Source organism: Aristolochia californica, unplaced genomic scaffold (genome assembly GCF_029961685.1).
Source record: "Aristolochia californica isolate CCGP_79_NKW_82.1479 unplaced genomic scaffold, dmAriCali1.0.hap1 SCAF_11, whole genome shotgun sequence".
In the NCBI taxonomy this organism is placed as follows: domain Eukaryota; kingdom Viridiplantae; phylum Streptophyta; class Magnoliopsida; order Piperales; family Aristolochiaceae; genus Aristolochia; species Aristolochia californica.
The window spans coordinates 29,264,638-29,285,457 of NW_027181782.1; the positions used below are offsets into that span (position 1 = coordinate 29,264,638).

General features: G+C 35.2%; 2 protein-coding genes and 1 non-coding gene across 3 annotated transcripts; all 3 read left to right on the forward strand.

Moving 5' to 3' along the window:
• Positions 1 to 564: 564 nt before the first annotated feature.
• LOC137944620 (expansin-like A3) lies at positions 565 to 1,934 on the forward strand. Its single transcript, XM_068790316.1, has 5 exons — positions 565 to 683; positions 784 to 893; positions 985 to 1,163; positions 1,327 to 1,459; positions 1,550 to 1,934. The coding sequence occupies exons 1-5, from the start codon at positions 566 to 568 to the stop codon at positions 1,787 to 1,789; spliced, it is 780 nt and encodes a 259-aa protein (XP_068646417.1). The 5' UTR covers position 565; the 3' UTR covers positions 1,790 to 1,934.
• Positions 1,935 to 9,162: 7,228 nt separating this feature from the next.
• LOC137944614 (NADH dehydrogenase [ubiquinone] 1 beta subcomplex subunit 2) lies at positions 9,163 to 14,993 on the forward strand. The gene is made up of 4 exons (XM_068790309.1): positions 9,163 to 9,385; positions 10,783 to 10,828; positions 10,930 to 11,004; positions 14,749 to 14,993. The coding sequence occupies exons 1-4, from the start codon at positions 9,279 to 9,281 to the stop codon at positions 14,758 to 14,760; spliced, it is 240 nt and encodes a 79-aa protein (XP_068646410.1). The 5' UTR covers positions 9,163 to 9,278; the 3' UTR covers positions 14,761 to 14,993.
• An 837-nt stretch (positions 14,994 to 15,830) lies between these two features.
• On the forward strand, positions 15,831 to 15,903 carry TRNAF-GAA (transfer RNA phenylalanine (anticodon GAA)). The gene has a single exon. It is a non-coding gene; the product is annotated as a tRNA-Phe (tRNA).
• Positions 15,904 to 20,820: the final 4,917 nt, after the last annotated feature.

Below are 20,820 nucleotides of genomic sequence, written 5' to 3' on the forward strand. Positions count from 1 at the left end.
TTGAAAAATGGAGAGTGGGCCAAATATGGCTTTATTCTCTTTGGTCGTACAGAAGCTAGCTTTCAGATGGGTTGTTAGAGATCCTTGTGGAGATCACTACCAGGTAAGAAAGCCCTTATAGCCTTTTCCACATTACAGTCCCATTGTTCATTTCACTGATTGCTGACCTCTTCCTACGTCAAAATGGAGGCGAGGCTCCCCTAGTTTAAAGTCCACTTCGCCACGCCCCTCTTTTCCACCTCCATTAAATGACAAGAGCGGAGACCCCCACTCCCTCTGCCCCCCAGCTGTATCTCCGCGTCCTGCAGTCGGTGAGGATTTACCATTTTTTCCCTTTTCCCCGCCGCGTACTCGCTATTGCTTATCGCTTTCCTCCCCCACTCAAGATATACTCCTTGCGGATTTGCTATAAATAAATCATCCGGAGGGGTGCCATGGCCCCATTGCAAAATCGTCCTCGTTTTGACGTTTAAGCACCTGCAATTCTGCAATTCCACTCCCTTCTTCCAGTCTATATATATTCGAATCACTGTCAATCTTCTTCGCGCACACAAGATTCTGGGAAATGGATAGCTTTCTCTTGGGTTCGCTCTTGCTCTTCTTTGTCTCCTCTGTCACGGCCTGTGATAGATGCCTGCGTCAGGGGAAAGCTGCGTATTACTCTTCTCCTTCGGCAATCACAGGTTGGCCTGTTGTTGATTTGAGTGGGTTGTTTTCTCTTCTTGGTAGTAGATGTTTGATGTGGGTGTTGACTTGAATTTGGTTTCTTGATGCTTGATATAGCCGGAACGTGTGGGTATGGTTCCATGGCTCTTGGGTTCTCTGGTGGACATGTCGCTGCTGCAAGCTCCGCTCTGTATAGAAATGGAATCGGTTGCGGAGCATGCTTTCAGGTTTTCGTTTTCATTTCCAGGTCCTGCTTTAGTTTTGGATGAGAATTTTGTTTTCATCAATTATTTATCTGTATCCGTTGTGTCCTTGCAGATGAGATGCAAGAACAAGAATCTTTGCAAAAAGGAAGGAATTAAGTTTATTGTGACAGACCTCAATAAAAGCAATGGTACTGATTTTGTTCTTAGCGGCAGAGCTTTCCAGGCCATGGCCCGGAAAGATATGGCATCAGACATGAAAAAGCTTGGAATTGCCGAGGTGGAGTATAAGAGGTACAAAGAATAATATTTCAAGAGATTTGCCATCCACTATTTTTGTGTTATTCTGAGGCGGGCCCCATATATTCGACAACCAAATATTTAATTCCAATCAAGCTAAATTTTTAATTTTCGTTCAAATTGATGCTGATATAGATAGGATGTTAATGGATTACAGGATACCTTGCGAGTACAAGAACCAAAACTTATCAGTGAGAGTGGAAGAAGGAAGCCAAAAGCCACACTACTTGGCAATTAAATTCCTCTTTCAAGGTGGCCAAACTGACTTACTGGTAGTTGATGTAGCTCAGGTAATATTTTCTCAAACGTTTGAAACTCGAAGATGAAACGATTTATATAAATGGAAACTCTGTTCTCACATGGAGCAATTGAATTTGAAGGTTGGGTCTTCAGCGTGGCAGTTCATGTCCCGTAAGTATGGTGCTGTCTGGGACACAGACAGGGTTCCCGCCGGCCCTTTGCAGTTCCGGCTGGTGGTGACGGGTGGATACGACGGCAAGTGGGTGTGGGCAAAAAAGGTCCTTCCAGCCGATTGGAAAGCTGGGCAGATATATGATACCGGCGTTCAGATAACTGACATTGCTCAAGAGGGTTGCGCTACCTGTGAAGGAGAGTGGTAGTGGAAGTGGAGTCTCTTCATATGAATACGTAGATTTGATCAATTTCATTGGTTGTTTACAAGAGTAATAAAGAGCAGAATGTTGTTTCATGGTTCTAGTACCCAGTGAAATTAACATTAAAGCCTATAATTTTTCCGCTAACAAAAAAAAAGAAAGAGAAAATCAAAAGTGAACTTCTGTTGCTGCTTTGCTAAATAGTTCTTGCCTACGGAAGACAAAGCAGGTCTCACAGTGAGTCCTTAAAGGCGGCTTCAATGGGGGAATTGCATCACTACTATGGAATCACTACTTCAAAAGTACAATTATTGCTCTTACTGAATTCCACTAAGTTTATTGGCTAAACTAGAAATAGCTGGAATCACAGAGTAGAAACGATGAAAGAAAGAAGAAAGGCACAAACAGGCTAAAAGCATCTCTGCCTTTGCTAACAAAATAGACCCATCACCAGACGCACCCTCCAGCTATCCATTCAAGTAATCATCTGGAATCAAAAGGAAAGAAAATCCTCCGAAAGGACAGAAAGACAACAACCAAAAAGATAAGAAAAAATAAAAAAACGCAACTTCCCCCACTTGATAAGCCACAAACCGACTCTAGAACAGAACCAGCAAAAAATTGCAGCTGGCCCATCAGTAATGATTTGAGGGTAAAGAGGCGGGGGAAGGAGAGGACGGTGGGGAACACTCGGTGGGACAGAACTTTAATAGACGAAACTGAGTCGGTTTGCTCCCGAGTCCTGAAGAAGAAGAATAAATTCAGGGGTAGGATTGGTCTAGTACGACGATAGCAGCAGAAGCAGCCAGCAGGTGCATCAGCACATGAACATTGTTTTAATTAAAGAAGGCTCCATGGGGAGGAAAATGTCAGCGTTGGCTGGCAAGGAACAAGGAAGCAAACAAGATTTTTCTAACTAGTGAGTGGATCGGAGAAGGTAAGGGCTTGGACCGATTCGGTGAGTGGGGTCATCTGATTCTGATCCGGTTCTGGTTGGGTAGGGACCAGATTTTGTCCATGTCCGCCAGGTATTGATAGTTCTAGAGCATACGACGCCGCTTTTAGGGGTTAGTCAAAATTGGAATGGAGACCCAATTACCCAATCAAGTGGCCACCTGTCTTGTGTGTTTACACAAACAATATTGTAAGTGATGCGACATCTAGTTAGTGTCATATGTGGCATATAATATATAAATGTCTAAGTGAATTATCCCAATTTTCACCATTATGGACCCTACAAAATTTTTAGTACTAAATTTAAGGACATAATGTTGTTTGAGTACAAACATTGCAAAAACGCTAACATCTTCCTCATCCTTCTTCTAGGAGATTTTTTTTGTACAATAAAAGTGAGGGCAGAAGTCCCCTTATATGCATTTTCCCATTCTTATATAACATACATGAAATAAATGTTATTTATGATGCCATTGACACCTGATTGGAAGTTGGTCAGATTTATGGTTTGATGCCTAATTTGATTTTGTAATTTTTTTTTAGATGAAAATGAGGTTTAATTTCTCTTTTCCCTATGAAAATGTGAAAATTATTCATTTTAAATATATATATATATATATATACACGTTGACATCCTCCTCATCCTTCTTCAAGAATAGGAGATTTTGTACAGTAAAAGTGAGGGCAGAAGTCCCCTTAGGACTGTTAGTGTGCCTCACTGTCACTTGACCCGGATGTGTTAGGGGATTTTTGAAGTTCATGTTCATCTCCAACATGAAGATCATGTCAGTCATCTACATGATCTTCATCTTCGCACTTGGTGTTAGGGGGGGTTAGTCAACTTGAAGTCTGAGATGATCATCAACCGCATGACGCCCTTAACAGTTGAAGTCGTTAGTGAAGCGCAGATGACATTTCATCAGGATGCAGGGGATGAAACGGTCCTTCATCTCCATGGTTAAAATCCTTCATCTCAAAGAAGACCATATTTAATCTTCTTTGAGATGAAGGACGTGTTACGCTTCCTTTTCCCCTCTCTCTCCTCGCACCCCCCTCTCTCGCGCATTCTCATTTTCCTTTTTTTCTTCCTCTCTCCCGCACTCTGTTTCAGAAACTCTCCAAGCGGCGAAGCCCCAACAGACTGCGATTCGCCACCGGAGAAGCAGGAGACTCCGTCGGCAAAATTTCCACAAGGGTTCTCTATTCCGAGGGCTGAGAAACAGAGCTTAACAGGTTTTCGAGAGCCCTCTGTCTCTGAAACTCTCAATGTGGCGAAGCCCCAACGGGCTGTGATTCACCACCGGAGAAGCAGGAGACTCCGTCGGCGACATTTTCGCTCAACCTCCGTCTCGGCAGCACAACAGCAAACGACCCGTCGGAGAAATTTCCACAGAAGGAGGAAGAAGGCTTCCGATTACAAAATATCTAAGTTAGGAAAATTTAATCAGCGCAGTACGCTGAGTCACGCGCCGGATCGGGCTTATTGAACCGAGTCAACCCAGGCCAACTCGAACCTGCCCAACTAAAAATAAAAATAAAAAATAAGCTCCAATTTTGGGCGTCCAAAGGGTGGACATAGCTATCTGGATGCTACTTGGGCACAGGTGGAGACGTCGGCATACAAACCCTACTTTCAAGCTTGAGGACAAGCCGTATTGATCTGCTCCGTAAATTCGGTTGGAGCTTAATTAGTTGCCTGGATTGATTTTCTCTGTTCATCGTGATCTCTGGTTTTTTGCTGCCGTGGGAAGAAGACACTGTTGGAAATTTTGATTTTCCTAAGTTAGAAAAAAATTAATGTGGTGCCGGTTCAGCGCTTGACGCAACCCAGCAACCTACCACTATATCAATTTTATTACTATATTAAACTTCATATTTAAGTCTCTGGTAAATAAAATATAATTAAAGTATGCATTTGATTAATTAATTACTTTTAATTTTGTGAAAATATATTATTAATTAATACCATGTAAAAATCTATCTTATGTTATTAATATAATACTTTTTTATTCATTAATCATATTTATTTTTGTTTACTCTATTGTATTAATGATTTAATAGTGGTAATTAAAATATTGTTAACTCAAACACTTAGTTTAATTAACTCATTTTTATAATTAATAAAATCAATGGTTTTAAATTTCGAAGATGAAGATGAAGATGAACTTGTCCACACTAACACCCTATTTCGAAGATTTCGAACATGAACTTATCCACACTAACACCCATTTCGAAAATGATGATCATGTAGATACATGAGATGAAGATCAAGATCAAAATTTCAGTTTGTTGACTAACCCCCCCACTAGTGTTGAAGATTTCATGTGCACTGGAAAACAATTTTCAGTGTTAGTGCCCCAACATAAGAAAAACATCCAAAACAAGAGAATGCCTACCCCAAATTAAGTAAAACAACCATTATTACTACACGAATAAGTTATTTAATATATAATTAAATATATTAATATATTTATTAATTGAATTAGATATTTTATTATGCATTAATATGGTAATTACGTGAGCCAATAAAATACGCACATGATTAATTACAAGTAATAAATAAATAACGTTATAAATTATTTTTTAATAACATAAGATATGTTTTAATATTAAAAACCACTAATTTAATACAATAATAAAATTTTAATATAATAAATAAATTTATATATTTATCAATAACATAATATATTTTATGTATTACTAATTAATAATATATTGTCACAAAATTTAAAATCATTGGTTTAATTAATTATAGCAATGGGATAATTAAACCAAAATAATTTATCAAATATTTATTTTAATAATATTTTAATTATGACTATTAAATCACTATTTTAATATAGTAATTATAAATATATATATATATATTAAATAAATAAAAATAATTATTTTATAAATAAAAATTATAAATTAGTGATTTTTATGACGATAGTTTAATTTTTTCTAACTTAGGAAAAATTAAACCATCGTCTTGCGCGTTGTCTTCCTCAGCGGCGAACTAGCGAGTAATGGCGATGGCGGCGGGCCAGCGGGCAACGCAGATAGAGGCGGCGCTCTAATGGTACGCCGATAGGGAGAAGAGAGGGAGGTCGAGAGGGGGGGGGGGGTTAGTGCCCAAATGGATTCTTGAAGATCAAGTTCATGTCCAACATGAAGATCATGTCAGTTATGTACATGAAGATCATCTTCGCACTTGGTGTTAGTGTTGACGACTTTATGTGCACTGGAAAACAGTTTCCAGTGTTAGTGCCCCAACATGAGAAAGACATAAAAAATAAGAGAATCTCTAAACCTTTACAGTGCACTTAATTACAATATAATCCTTAAACCCCAAATTAGGTAAAACAACCATTATTACTACACGAACAAGTTATTTAATGTATAATTAAATATATTAATATATTTATTAATTGAATTAGATATTTTATTGTGCATTAATATGGTAATTACATGAGCCAATGAAATACGTATATGATTAATTACAAATAATAAATAAATAATTTTATAAATAAAAAAACGAAAGTAATACTTTAAGTTATTAATTTATTAATAACATATGATATACTTTAACCTAAAAATGAATATTTTAAGAGAAAAATTGATCTAATCATAACTTTAACACACAATATATTTGTACATAATATATTTTATGTATTATTAATTAATAATATATTATCACAAAATTTAAAACCATTGGTTTAATTAACTATAGAAATCGGATAATTATGCCAAAATAATTTATCAAATATTTATTTTAACAATATTATAATTATGAATATTAAATCACTATTTTAATATAGTAATTGTAAAATAAAAATAATTATTTTATAAATAGAAATTATAAATTAATGATTTTTTATGAAGATAGTTTAATTTTTCCTAACTTAGGAAAAATTAAACATCTTCGTCTTCCTCCGCAGTGAGCCAGCGGGCAACGGCGATGGCGACAGGGACGGGCTAGGCAAAGGCGATGGCCGGCGATGACGGCGGGCAATGCCGACAGAGGCGGCACTCCGACGGTACGCTGAGAGGGAGAAGAGAGGGAGGTCGAGAAGCTCTGCAACAGAGCTGGACCTCCCGTGCTCTGCGGGAATGAGAGAGGGTTGTGGGAATGGAGACGAGAGAGGTTTGCGGGAATGGAGACGAGAGAGGTTTGCGGGAATGGAGACGAGAGAGGGAGCAGAGAATGAGAGAGGGTTGCGGGAACGGAGACGAGCGAGGGCTGCGGGAATGCAATGGCAGAGAGGTGTGCGGCAGAGAGAGCCCCGAAAGACAACCCCCGTGCGAGAGTCATGTAGATGATTCTCAAAATTGGGCGGAAAACTCTTTCCCCGTTTCATCGTCTTGCGCGTCGTCTTCCTCAGTGGCGAACCAGCGAGTAATGGCGATGGCGGCGGGCCAACGGGCAACGCCGACAGAGGCGGCGCTCTAATGGTACGCCGATAGGGAGAAGAGAGGGAGGTTGAGAGAGAAGAAAAGCTGGGAGGCCGAGAGGCTTTGCAATAGATGCTCGACCTCCCGTGCTCTGGGACAGAGGTCGAGAGGGAGAGGAGAGGGAGGCCTTCCTCCCTCGGTGATGAACTGAGTAATGCGGCTGAAGTTCATGTCCTGAGTCAAGTTGCATGCACTTGCTATTAATTCAAGTAGATGAATAAGTTCATCCACATGAACTTGCCTGTGAGTAAAATGGATGAATCAGGTTTCCCACTGAAATCCCAATTCATCCTCTTGAACTCGCAAAAGTGGATCTCGTTCTCCTCTCGGCACTTTTGCTCTTGATCATTATTAATTTGGTTCATTATCAAGTATTTTTGTTTAATTATTTTATTTTTATAATTAATTAAACTAGTGATTTTAAAATTTTGGGAAATATTTTATTAATTTATATTATGTAAAAATCTATCTTATGTCATTAATAAAATATTATATTATAATTATTTATTATATTCATTATTTTTATTACTATATTAAATTAGTGATTTAAGAGTGGTAATTAAAATATTGTTAAATTTAATTATTCTATTTTTTATAATTAATTAAAATAATATTTTTAATTTTGTGGGAATATATTATTAATTTATACTACATAAAAATCTATCTTATATTATTAATAAAATATATTATTTATTTATTTATTATATTTATTATTTTTATTACTATATTAAATTAGTGATTTAAGAGTGGTAATTAAAATATTGTTAAATTTAATTATTCTATTTTTTATAATTAATTAAAATAATATTTTTAATTTTGTGGAAATATTATTTATTTATACTACATAAAAATCTATCTTATATTATTAATAAAATATATTATTTATTTATTTATTATATTAATTTTTTTATTACTATATTAAATTATTGATTTAAGAGTGGTAATTAAAATATTTTTAAAGTAAACAATTGATCAGTAATTTTTGTTTAATTATTCTATTTTTTTATCATTAATTAAAATAATGAATTTTTATTTTGTGGAAATATATTATTAATTTATACTACATAAAATATATCTTATGTTATTAATAAAATATTTTATTTATTTATTTATTTATTATATTCATTATTGTTATTTTTTACTTTTTGTTATCTATTTTTTAAATTAATTAGCGCACCAATTAATTGTCACACGTAATTATTGTACTAATTTAGACTAAACTGCAATCTATCTTAATTTAATAATAAAATATCTTATTTAATTAATTAGTACATTAATATATTTTAATACTATATTAAATTACTTATTAGGGTAGTAACTATGTTTGTTAAGGTTAATTATCTGTTTAGGTATATGATCTATTTAGGTATATTATAAAATATAATTTATTTTCTTGTTTACACTACATTTTTTATTTTGGGCACTAACACATAAAAGTGTTTTTCAGTGCATTTTACATCTATTACACTAACACCAACAATTGATCCACTTTGACTTTCACTTACACTAGGTAAGTGCTCTAATCCCCCATTATATGCATTTTGCCATTTTTATATAACATATACAAAATTAATATTTTTTATGATGCCATTGACCCCTGGTTGGAATTGAACATTTTTGCCCAAGATTTAAACTTGAGTAAAAAAACAATTAACTAGGTTGCATTGGTGGATTCACTCGGTGAACCTAAAAATAAGGGGTTGGTCAACCCATCACTTTTAAGTGATCGAACCATTCTATCCTATTTAGAATTAGGCACAACTAATATGACATCTAAATAATTTATTTAAATTTAAAGTATTAAATAAATCGTACTTTGAAATTGGAAAAAACGGAGTATGGACATAAAATCCAGATAAGCCTAAGCTCACCCAATTTTTATTTTTACCCTTCAAACTTTTACCCAATGTTTTTCCTCTTAGAGTTCACCAATTCTTGTGTAGTTTCAGATCCGCCATCCAACGGCAGACGGCACCCGTTGGCATAAAACGGACCTTCGCTAGCTTACTTCTTCATCTGTGGTTACCAAAGCGAGCAAAAGGACCCAAGAGCTGACAGAAGCACTAAGGTCTCTCAGTCAGGGCGAAAGGCATACTGAAAGTGGGAGATGGGCGGTGGACATGGTGGTCCGGGCGTCACGTACAAAGGGTTGACGCTTCACCAGCCGAAGCGGTGGCATACGGTCGTCGGGAAAGGCATGTGCGCTATGATGTGGTAAGCAGCCAGAAGCCCTAATATGTACTTCTTTCGATAAGCGATCTTCTTATTCATCCTGATAATTACCACGACTTATGAGGATAATGTTAGAAAATTTAGATAGGCGATATTTAGTTAAAATTATTCTTGAAAAAAAGTGAAGATTTATAACCCCTGGGTTGTTGACATCGACCTTTTGGGGGAAGATAGTCTTACTTGCAGTTCTGTTGGGTTCAGTAGCATTGAGACATTTTATGTCAGGTAATTGTTAACTTTCGCATTTTCCAAATACTTTCTGATTCTTGAAGTCTTCCACTTTTTCTTCCTTTTTTTCTTTTTTTTTTAATGACTTTTTATGAGGAAAAAGAGAGGGACAGAGTGAAACTTCGAGGAAGTTATTTGGACCGTGATCTGTGCCTTGTTAATGTAGATTCTATATTTAAGTGGATTTTTATTTTTTGACATTACAAAGATCTATTTGAGGTTGTCATAATGGACATTTTTGTTATTTTAACCAATGCGTGCATGAAGAATTCGTATTGTTTAAGAACATCTTGATAAAGGTAGCACGACCACTAGATGTCCTAATTTTTATGTAACCTCGTGCTGGAAGATGATTCAAAATTTTATGTTATTTTCAAATTTCTGTCCTTTTTTAAGAGAACATTTTTTGAAAACTTTGAAAGCTGTGTGTCACGAGAATAAGTGATGTGATGATCATGTTTGTGCTTCATCTTGTTAAGCTGTCTTGTGTCATTTAGATACCAATTTCTGCTGCCTTGCTACAAGTATGATTGCATTAAATGTGAAACTTGTAAGCCCTGTTTGAGAACTTGCAATAGAGTCATGCATGCTGTCTCCTAAGAGTTCTAACTGTATTAGTAGGTTATTGGAGAGTGTCTATGAAGAGTATATATTCATTTCAGATGTACCTGACTGTTTGAAGTGAAAGAAGTGAGGCACAGGTCAAAAGGTCTGTTTTTCCAAAGGTGCTAGGTGCACAGATGTAAATGAGTTGAGTTCTCTAGGTTGAGAGCCGTATATTTCACTTCTCACTTATCAAAATACTAAAGCAAGTTATTAATGTATGTAAATACCACTTAGATGAAATGGCTGCATCTGATTTTTGGCAGAGAAGGTTCAATTCTACTTGTGTATTCGTTTAAACATTGAAATTGTACTTATTGTTATACCCCAGGTCATTGTGTCCCTAAAAATCTAATGAGTAAGATATATATGTTAGAAATAGAACTTCCTTATTTTATTTTGTACACTAATTAATTTTTGCTGTCAATGTCTTTCAGATTTAAAAGTTTTATTTTTATGTTTAAAAACAATTCAGCTATGTTTCTTCTCTTGCAACTTTCTCGTAAACTTTTGTGATGTAACCTTTTAATCATATTTCTGGTTTCTAGGTTTTGGATTTTTTACCGGGCTAAGCAAGATGGTCCTGTTGTGTTGGTGAGCTCATTTAATATACATATTCCATTTTTTTTTATTTTTTTTTGCTGTTGTTGTCTTATCTAGAGTTCTATATTTTAGTTTATATATGCTTTTTGTAGGGTTGGCGTCATCCTTGGGAAGGGCACGAAGATCATGCTCATGGGCATGGAAATGAGCATGAGCATGAGCATGAGGTATTTCATTTTCTGATGATGTTTTTGGTTCTTGGTTTATGTGTTCACTTATCTAACCAACTGATATCATATAATTTTGCATGACACTTGTTTTCAGTTGAACTGGTCTAATTATAACTTTTGGAGTCTGGATATCGTGAAAGAAATTAAATAAATTCATAGGATGCAACTTCAGGCTTGATAAAATTTACTGAACAAAGGCATGTAACAAAACATTGGGGTAGACAAGATCCTAGCTACTTATTTATCTAGACTCTTGAAGAGATCTTTAGTTTTGTTCCCACTATCATATGGTTTATAATTAGCTAGAAAAAGCATTATGCACCTCACCACATTGTATCTCTGGTTGCTTGGCTTCCCCTCCAACCTCTCAGGTGGGATGGCTGAAACTCTACTTTACGGGCAGTTCTAGGGGCAATCTTGGGCCAGTGGCCAGAGGGGGAGTTGTTCGGGATTCCTCGACTAGCTGCTTCCTTGTCTTCTCTGTTCTTTTTGGCCTGTACGAGTTCACTGTGGTAGAGTGGAGAGCCTTCCTACAGGGCATTGCATGTATAGGGATCACTTTTTCTCCCTTGTGATTGTAGAAGGTGATTCTGTGGTTCTCATGTTCTGGGCCGTGGTAAAGAAAGCCCCCCACAGGGATATATTTTTTATGTATTTTGATGAGATAGAGGATATTTTTAGATAGTTGACTATCTCTTGGCAGCACATGCCTAGGTCCAGCACTGTAGCTAACTCTTCGGTGAGAGAGCTCGACGAACACCTTGTTATCGGCAGCTCATTCCCATTGTGATAGTTTGTATTGGTTACCTTGTTTTTCTTTTAGCTTTTGGCTTTAGTCTCCTTCTTTTTATGTATTTTCTCATGTGCAACTTGCTCTGTTTAGAGCCTTCTTAAAGAATTCTTCTTCTCATTGCTCTGAAAGAAAAAGCATTACCTGGAAAAATTGCTGTGTGAACAGGTAGAGCTACTCCTTCGCCTGTCTTCCAGACTATCTACTATCTTTTATTCCTTGTCTATGCAGTGTCATTACAAAAGCTGAGGCTATCCAAATGAAATTTCTTTGTCGTTAAACCATGGATAAATTCTATTAGCCATTTGGTAAGCGGATTGATGTGCAAGAAATGCTGGATGGACGGTGAAGCATCCAAAGGTTGAAAATAATGAATTTACTTTCCTCACTGAGTGTTTGTGGAACTTTGCCACAGAAAATTCTTCTTTATGGTGGCAAATCTTAAATCACAAATATCACTATGATTCACAATGCTGGTAGTCCTCTGACATTCAGTCTATAGAACACCGTGTCTTCGGTAAGTCATCTGTAGGTGCAAGGGCAGGTAGCCTGATCTGATTTGAACAGACAACATACTTGCCAGCTTTTCCTTTAGCTCAAAAATTTCAAGATTGTATAATCTTGTGTTAAATAAAGGAATTTTGTGTTAGCAATCTAAGTACTTCAGGGGGGTCTTAGGGCTGCTTGGTCCTTTCATTTCAGGAGAGCCTTAAACAAGCAAGGAAGAAACCATAGAATTTGCTGAGCATGTATCTTTACTGGATGCTGTGTATATCAGATATGATGAAGATGAACTTCCAGACTGTGCCTTGGACTCTTTGGGATTATTCTCTGTAGCTCCACTCTATTCACACCTTCTTGGAAATTCTAGTAGCACCTCATCGTGACTAGCCTCTTTCTTGTGGAAATTGCTTGCTTCTTCCAAGGTGCCAAACTTTGTATGGTACGCACAGACAAAGATATGCTGTACAGACAGAGATACCTTTGGTTGATGAGCTTCAGAGGAAGGGATGCCTGGCAGTGAACTTTTTCTGCAAATTCTATGGCTAAGTCGAGGAATTGATAGCCGCTATTCTTTATACTGTTTTGTCAGTTTTTTTCTTTTTCTATTGAGAAAAGAGAAAAAAATTATTGAAGAAAAGGGGAAAATAATACAAAGCTAAGGGGAACCATCATTCACAACCAGGAGTTTGTTCTGTCAGTTTTGAACTGTGGGGAGCTGTAGCAAATTTTGAGTTCATATCTGTATCCCAGCCTGTTTCCCAGAGTATTTATCTCAAACCTACTCCTGATGCTTACCTAGAAAAGGAAAGAGCCTATTGATTCTTGCATGCTTTTTTTGGAAGAAAATACTACAGAAAAACCTTTGGAGGAATGTCTTTTGGCATATCATTGATTTCACAACATCCTACTGTTGATCAGCAATTATAAGGTCTTTCTCTCTTTCCAAGCTTGATCTTTGGATGGCGTTACAGACTAAACTCTGCCTTTAAGACTTTAAATTCTCCTAGACCCTCTCCTCAGAGAGATGATTCAAGTTAAACTTTGATGGAAGCTTGACAGGAAACCCAGGTCACACTAGGGTTAAGGGATGGGCATTGGGTCGGATTTGATGGGGAGCCTGACCTGACCCGAAAACCTTGGGTTTGGGTTTCAGGTTTCATCTTGTGGGTCGAGGAAAAAAACCTGTTGGGTTTCGGATTGAGAACAGGTTTCCCCAAACCTGACCCATGGGGATGATATGGGGATATAAAATGGGGTAGGGATGGGCTGGGTTTATGAGGACAGGGCGGGATGGGTAGGGTTTATGAGGACGGGGCGGGTCGGGGTCGGGCTTGACTTTTCAGGTTTCTTTGGTTTTTTTTGGGTTTGGGGTTTTGGGAAGCCCAACCCATGCCCACACCTAGCTAGGGTTGATGGAATCATCATGAGACATGAAGTTCTGTTATCCTTCTCTGGTCCTCTAGGCATATGCGATTCTGTTGAAGCTGAAATCTGAGCTTTTCTCTGGGGAATCAAGTTTTGTACTGGAATTTTCACTCACCTTCGTTACAGAAGGGGACTAAACAATTGTTATAAGTTGGACTCAAGGAAGATCGACACCACTTGGAGACTTGCTTATAACTTCAATAGAATCAGCTTATCTTCTCTTGGCGGCACACTTCTGGGCTGCAATTAATTTCTCAGATTCACTAGCTAAAGCCAGAGTCTCCTGTTCTTCTCTAGTGTTGAGCGACTCCTCCTCTTATTGTTTGTGTGTCGATGGTTTCTCTGCCCCCTTGCTGTAATCACTCTTTTGTTCTAGTAACAAAAGCCAAACAGAAAGCTGCTTTTGGAAAAAAAACAAAAAATGGAAATTAAGTTGAGCTTGAGTGCTGCATTATATTCTTTACTAGTGAAACCTATACTCAATTTTGTGTTTTTTTTTTCTTTCTTGAAGTTGGTTTTCATTACTTTAAAATGCAAGACTAAATAAGAATAGAGTGTAATAAGAATAAATAAGTACGAGTAATAAAGTGATTGTGATTGTAGACATATCTATTGTTCCTTTAATGTGGGCCCTCACAAATGATGTGGGACACGGTAAACCATGTACTGTAGTGACAGCAAATTTAGTGAAGGTTTCTAAGCATGTCTTTCAGTATCCATGTGGGGCCCATGATGAATGAGTGGTGCATAGTACTATTAAGTTATAATATCACTTTTACAATGATGCTTCATACTTTTTCTTGTTGATATTATTGTTAAGCTTAACAACAGAAATTTAACAATAGGGGCATGTATGCATTTTTGTGACAGGAAATAAATATTAGTTTGTAACTTAAAAGTATTTATTGAATTTTTGATGGGTGAGTGTAAGATAGTCCTTTTATATAACTTGCAACTCATAGTAGAATACTGTGTAATTGAGTAAAAGAGGTATTGAATTCAGTTTCTGAATGTGCTCTCAGGCTACTCACTGAGCATGAAGCAGGAAGAACATGGAATGTCGATCTCCTTCTCGTTCCTTGTAGAAGCATGATATGTTCAAATAAATTTTCTTTCAGATAAGAGAAGCAAAGCTTGTGGATGATGATTATCTGTTTTTGTATGTTCATGTCTGGACAATCTATCACAATACTAACTTTGACTCGTTCAAATTCTTACATGTACTTGTCTTCCTTTTATCATAGTATCATCTTTGGTTTGTCCAAACTCTTTAAATGTGTTTTGTCTGTTGTTGTTCAAGACGACATTGAAATAGGACATAGCCTTGGATCCCTGTACAGCAGAAAATAGTGGGCGATCTGACTTTCTGCGGTTGTTGGAACAGTCTGTGACGATAGAATGGAAGTCATTTGTTAATATTGCTATGTTGAATTCTTTCTGATGGCAATGTTAGTGCCGGCAAAGATGATGATTTTAAAAGAAGTTCGTGGGCAATATATGAACAGGGAAAGTGGTTCTCGGTGGGAAGATGTGCAGCATTCCCACTTCCCAAGCTGCAACAAGTAAAAATGTGAACATGTCTAAAACTGTTGACCTTGAACTGCCCTTTCGGATTAGAATGAAGTGACTGGCTATTTCTCGTGGGAGAGAGGAGCACAGCCGATGTAACGCCCAAGTAAATGAGATTTTGGATCGCTTATCTGAGCAACTGAGATTTGTTGGAATGTTTTTGGGAAACGAAGCACAAGGTTGTTTCCAATGGCGATATTTTTTAATCTAAGCTCTATAAACAACTGCGTAAAGAGCCATATTCTATAAGTTTAATTTTCATGCCCCAAAGTTTTGAGTTCTTACGAGTGGCTACAAGAGGCATGCTAACCACAACCTCCTACTATTTTGAACTTTTAAGTGTTAATTGGCATGCAATTACGAATGTAGTGTTTCCAGGACTCCAAACAACCCTGGGACATTCTCAACTCACTTGGGTCAACAAGCTGGTGTCACTGTCTCTACAACTTCGTTCTAGTTCACCTTATAAATCAAATAATTGAGCCTATAATTAAATTAATAACTTATTCAACAAGCAATTGTTATCAGGCATATAGCGGGGATAGCTCAGTTGGGAGAGCGTCAGACTGAAGATCTGAAGGTCGCGTGTTCGATCCACGCTCACCGCAATTTTTTGAGTAAAGTGTAACTAACTCAAATACAAATTATTATGCGCTTAATGGATGGATAACAAATAAATTTAATGGCTTGTTATTGATATCTAATAATTGAATTACCTTTTTTATTATATTCATAAAATAAAAAATTATTTTGTTTATGAAAATAATTTCAATTGCAGAAATTACAAAATTAATTTAACTAAAATTTTAAAATAATTTAAATTATAGGTTTATAAAAATGAAAATTTAAAATAAAAATAATTTAAATTAAAAATATTAAAATAATTAACTGAGACTTTAAAAAATAATTTTAAAAATATAAATTTAAAAGAATTTAAATTAAGAAAAAATATTTAAAAAATTAATTATTAAAAAATATATATATATATATTTTTTAACACGCAAAGTCTAATACACATTGTAGTTGACAGGCAGTTGAATTTGTTCCCATAAATTATGATATCTAAGACAAAAATGTCATCTTAGTCTCTGTTACTTGCAAATAAAACTCATTTCTATTCAATCCAATGTAATAATCTTTGCAAACATTTCGGAGATTATACTTGATGATAGTTGAGACTAAGTCGATAGTCTCAATAATCCATGCGATTGTGCCTGAAGAAAGAGAATCAAATAGCACAACTTGCAAACTTATAATAACAAAAAAACTTCAATTCATTATCTCATCCAAATAATTGACACTCTTGGATTTTATCCAAATCATTGAAAATTGTTGAAAGGGATGGATTATCTTCTAATTCAACAAAGATAATCTATAATCATGCTACAATTAGCATACTTATGTTATATAAAACATAAAATAAAAGAAAATCACACAAATATTAAACACTTTACCTTGCATTTCATTTTTATATGTTGAAGAGCATATATGGAAGAATCTTTTATGACTCACAAAAAGATGTTTCGTACAAGGACAATTAATATGACAAAGTCTAACAAGAGTATCATGGGAAGAGTTCTCGCATAATTTTTCAAGTTCAAATGTCTTTTAATTTTTCTTTCTATGTTTGTTTGAGTATTTGTTTACTTTGATTATGGTTAGAAATTCTATTTTGGGTGTAACGTGATTTGGGTAATTTAATTTCATCATGATTCTTCCATTTCTTTGGTCTCTCAGTCGTTCTTTTGGCTTGCAACATCGAGTGTGGAGGTTAGGTGGAAGATCCGTGAGACAAGGAGGCTGACTAGTTCTGGGAAGAGCTAGGCCGCATGGGGTAGATATTCCGTTGGGCTAGACGGACTTAGCCCGAATTTGAACGCGTGACAATTGGTATGTATTTTCCCTATTATAAATAGAGGTCTAGAGTACCAAATTACATAAGCTAATGAATTACTTTTTTTTTTCTTCAGAAATTCAACATTGTCCAATCTTGTGTTCAAATTATAATTTATATTATTCTTGGGTGCAAGCAACATCGATAGTCATCCAAACCCCAACCTCTAGAGCTAAATGCAGCTTTTGATGCAACCACAAATACTAGAATTACTAATATACACATGACATTCTTACCATACTAGGATATATTGATGCATTTTCTTTTTACAAAGTTAAAATACGAAAGTTTTCCTAACTAGAACCTGTTTGGGGTTGACACATCATATTTTCCAAGTATACAAGTTCAATTTCATGTTTTCATTCATTGGTATTTCTGTAAGAAAATTACGAAATCTTTCTTCATCCCAACTACTAAAGAAAAAAGATCTAAAAGTAAATCTAGCCTCTATTACATCCATATTTTCCTAAAATTGTGAACTAAGTCAATTGAGCATTCACTTGAAGAAAAGTCTTATTCAATGTAAAGATCTCTCAATTCATTATAAATCTTTTAAAATTTGTTTTTTGCTTTTACTGAATAAATCATCTCAAAGAAAAATTACACTGGCTTGAACTTGTTTTTTGGATTCAAAATAAGAGAAATGACCAATATTTTACTAATTATATCCTAGCATTTCTTAAAAATTTTCATCACCACAGTAGTCATTGATACAATGAATGGTTCTACACAACAACAACATTTTCTTAAGAGTAAATAAATTTTACAAATCTTAACAAAGAAGAGATTTGCTATTAGAATTTTTGTGTTTAAGAAAGTGAATGCTTACATACATGATACATTTTTTCATTCTTTAATTGATGTCAAAAGGCACTCTCTCATAAGCCTCATCAGGTTAAATGCGTATTCGAACTCTAATGTTGTGCTCAACATCAAATATATTGAGTTCCATCTAGTTGGGATATCTAAAGATAATGACTTTTGTAGGCTCTAGACTTGCTTTACCACTTCTAATTAAACTTTTGTTCCTCTGCTGTAGAAGACTTGATATATTTTACAGATCCATGTTAGACAATCAAGTTAAAAATATGCATACAATAAAGCACATGAAATATAGCACCATTCAAAAAAAGTCTACGACCAAGTTTCTCCTTAAGTTCCTTAACCACAAAATCCTTATTACTATAATTATCTAAAATAAATAATGTCAATTTTTTTTTTCAATATTTCACTCAAACAATTTGCTTATTACCAGTCTTGCAATCTCCTCAATTTTTTTAGTTTTTTATTTATCAATAGAATGAGTAGTCAAGCACAAATCACTAGTAAGGCTATTGTAAGATAAAATGTCTTCAAATGAATTACATAACTTCTCTTTTCTATTATAAAAAAATGGTAACAATATGATTTGATTGTATTACATGAAGCCATATTAGGTTTCACTGTTTAAAAAGGATGCTCAGGTAGTATTATCATGTAAGGAAGATTCAATTCACTATGATCTTTGTTAAAAGTTTGTCTTGTTACATCACCTCCCTAAACACTCATAGAATTTTAATTAGGTTTTCTAGACATGTCTCAAGATGTTTCTCAAGTGAAATGCACCTAACTTATTATTGGTTTAAATATCCTATTGCAATACTTACAAATGGTTTTTTTGTTTGTCTCATCTTTTTTAAAATCAGCCTAAAATTTTATTTTTAATTTTCTTTTTTACTCATTGGTGATGTCGAATAACTAGTATTATGAATTTCATCATCAAATAAACTAACACCCTCTAGCACTTTACCAAGAAAAAAGACCCATAAGGGAAAAAAACTGAGAGGCATCATAAATTCCCAAAAAGTTCATGCCACATGGTAAAAGCATTCACTTGGCACGTCACTATACTAAAGAAAATATCATTTCTCAAACAAGATTGTGGTGATTAATGACTTTCATCATTCAAATACAACCAATCACTCATAAATTTCAATTGAAAACAAATTAGATAGCATAAATATAGACACCACAATGGGTAAATTATTTAAATATTTTTTTACCAAAATTCTCCAAAGAATTTGAATAGATCACATGTACACATCAGATCACCTGAAGTCATAATAATACTAAACATATCACCAATGAAAGTTCAAATTTGTGCACAATGCAAAATCTTTGCTTTAAGTGCACCAACAACCAATAACATAGTTGAAAACCACTAAAAGATTAGTTGATTTAGCACTATATTAGTTTCTCATCTACAAGAAGTCTGCACCAATGAAACATTTACACCTAAATTGCCCATTTTGTTAGAACAAGGTTTCAAGATTCCTCCAAATGCTCCAATTTTTATGATAACAAATCTAAGCCTTTAATAATGATGTATGAGTGTAATATTGCATAAAACAAGGGCCATTCAGTCATTCTGGGATGAAGAGTTGACTCCATACAGAGAAGTCAACCCTAACAGCATGAAGAAAGAAAAAATGAGACGAGCCCAAGAAAAAAAAAGTTTTGAAATAAAAAAGGGGTTGACCCTTAGTAAGAGTCAACTCCATTAGGTAACAAGGAACAAAAAAATGATTTAGACTCTAGGTTACAAAACATTTGAACAAAACAAGGAGTTGGTCCTTATATTTAAAGCAATATATAACAGGAGTTAGTATAGAAACAACAAAAGATCATAGAATTGAACTTAACTAGGCATAGCGACTAAAGAATTTATCAGAGGAAAAGAGAAAAATCGGTCCAAAAAACAAGAATACGATAGTAAGACAATGGTAAAAAAAAAAAAAAAAAAAAAAAAAACGAGACGACAACATACAAATATCTTAATGAGATATCCAAACCTCATGCGTAGTTAAGAAATGCTATGAACAACCCATAGTATCGTCATTCTTGTACTTGTCTAGATTAACTTTAGATTTACAATTTCAAAGGAGCTAGCTAGGGCATGGCATTAGGTAGATGGTGGAAAGAGAAAATAGGGGGTAAATGCAAATTAAAAGAAGAGACAATCTCCCTTGAGAGAGAGAGAGAGTACTTGTGCATCTATGAACTAATGTTCTATCGCTTGTTGAATCCTCGATAATTAAGAGAAAACCAAATAACTTGAGCTTTTGAATGTCATCCATCGCCAAAACACAATTTGGGAGAAAATGAAAAAAAGTAGTTGGAGCTTTGACTTAATAGAGAGAATTCGCTTATCAGGTTGAATGGATAATTCATTAGCTTAAAGGGTAAATCCAATATCGAGGTGTTAAGAAAAGGAAATCATTAAGTGCCTTAATGGATATCGAATGCTAAATGGTTCATATAAGAATATTCACTTAACAGGTTGGACTCCAACCCATTAACACTGCTAGGTGAGAGTAAGGGTGGCATTGAGCCAAGCCAAGCTCGAACTTGCATATGTTTGAGTTTGGCTTAATTTAAATACTTCAAACTCGAGCTCAACCTCAAACCTAAAATTGGAATAGAGCTTGAGCCCAAAAACTTTAACCAAGTTTGAGGAGCTCAAGCCGGGTTTGAACTTGTCTCATATTGCTTGTGAAGTTTGTCAGCAACAACAAGTTCGTGAAGGAAATGATAATCTAATTCAACATGCTTAGCTCGCTTGTGATAAACCGGATTGGAGCTCAAAAAGATT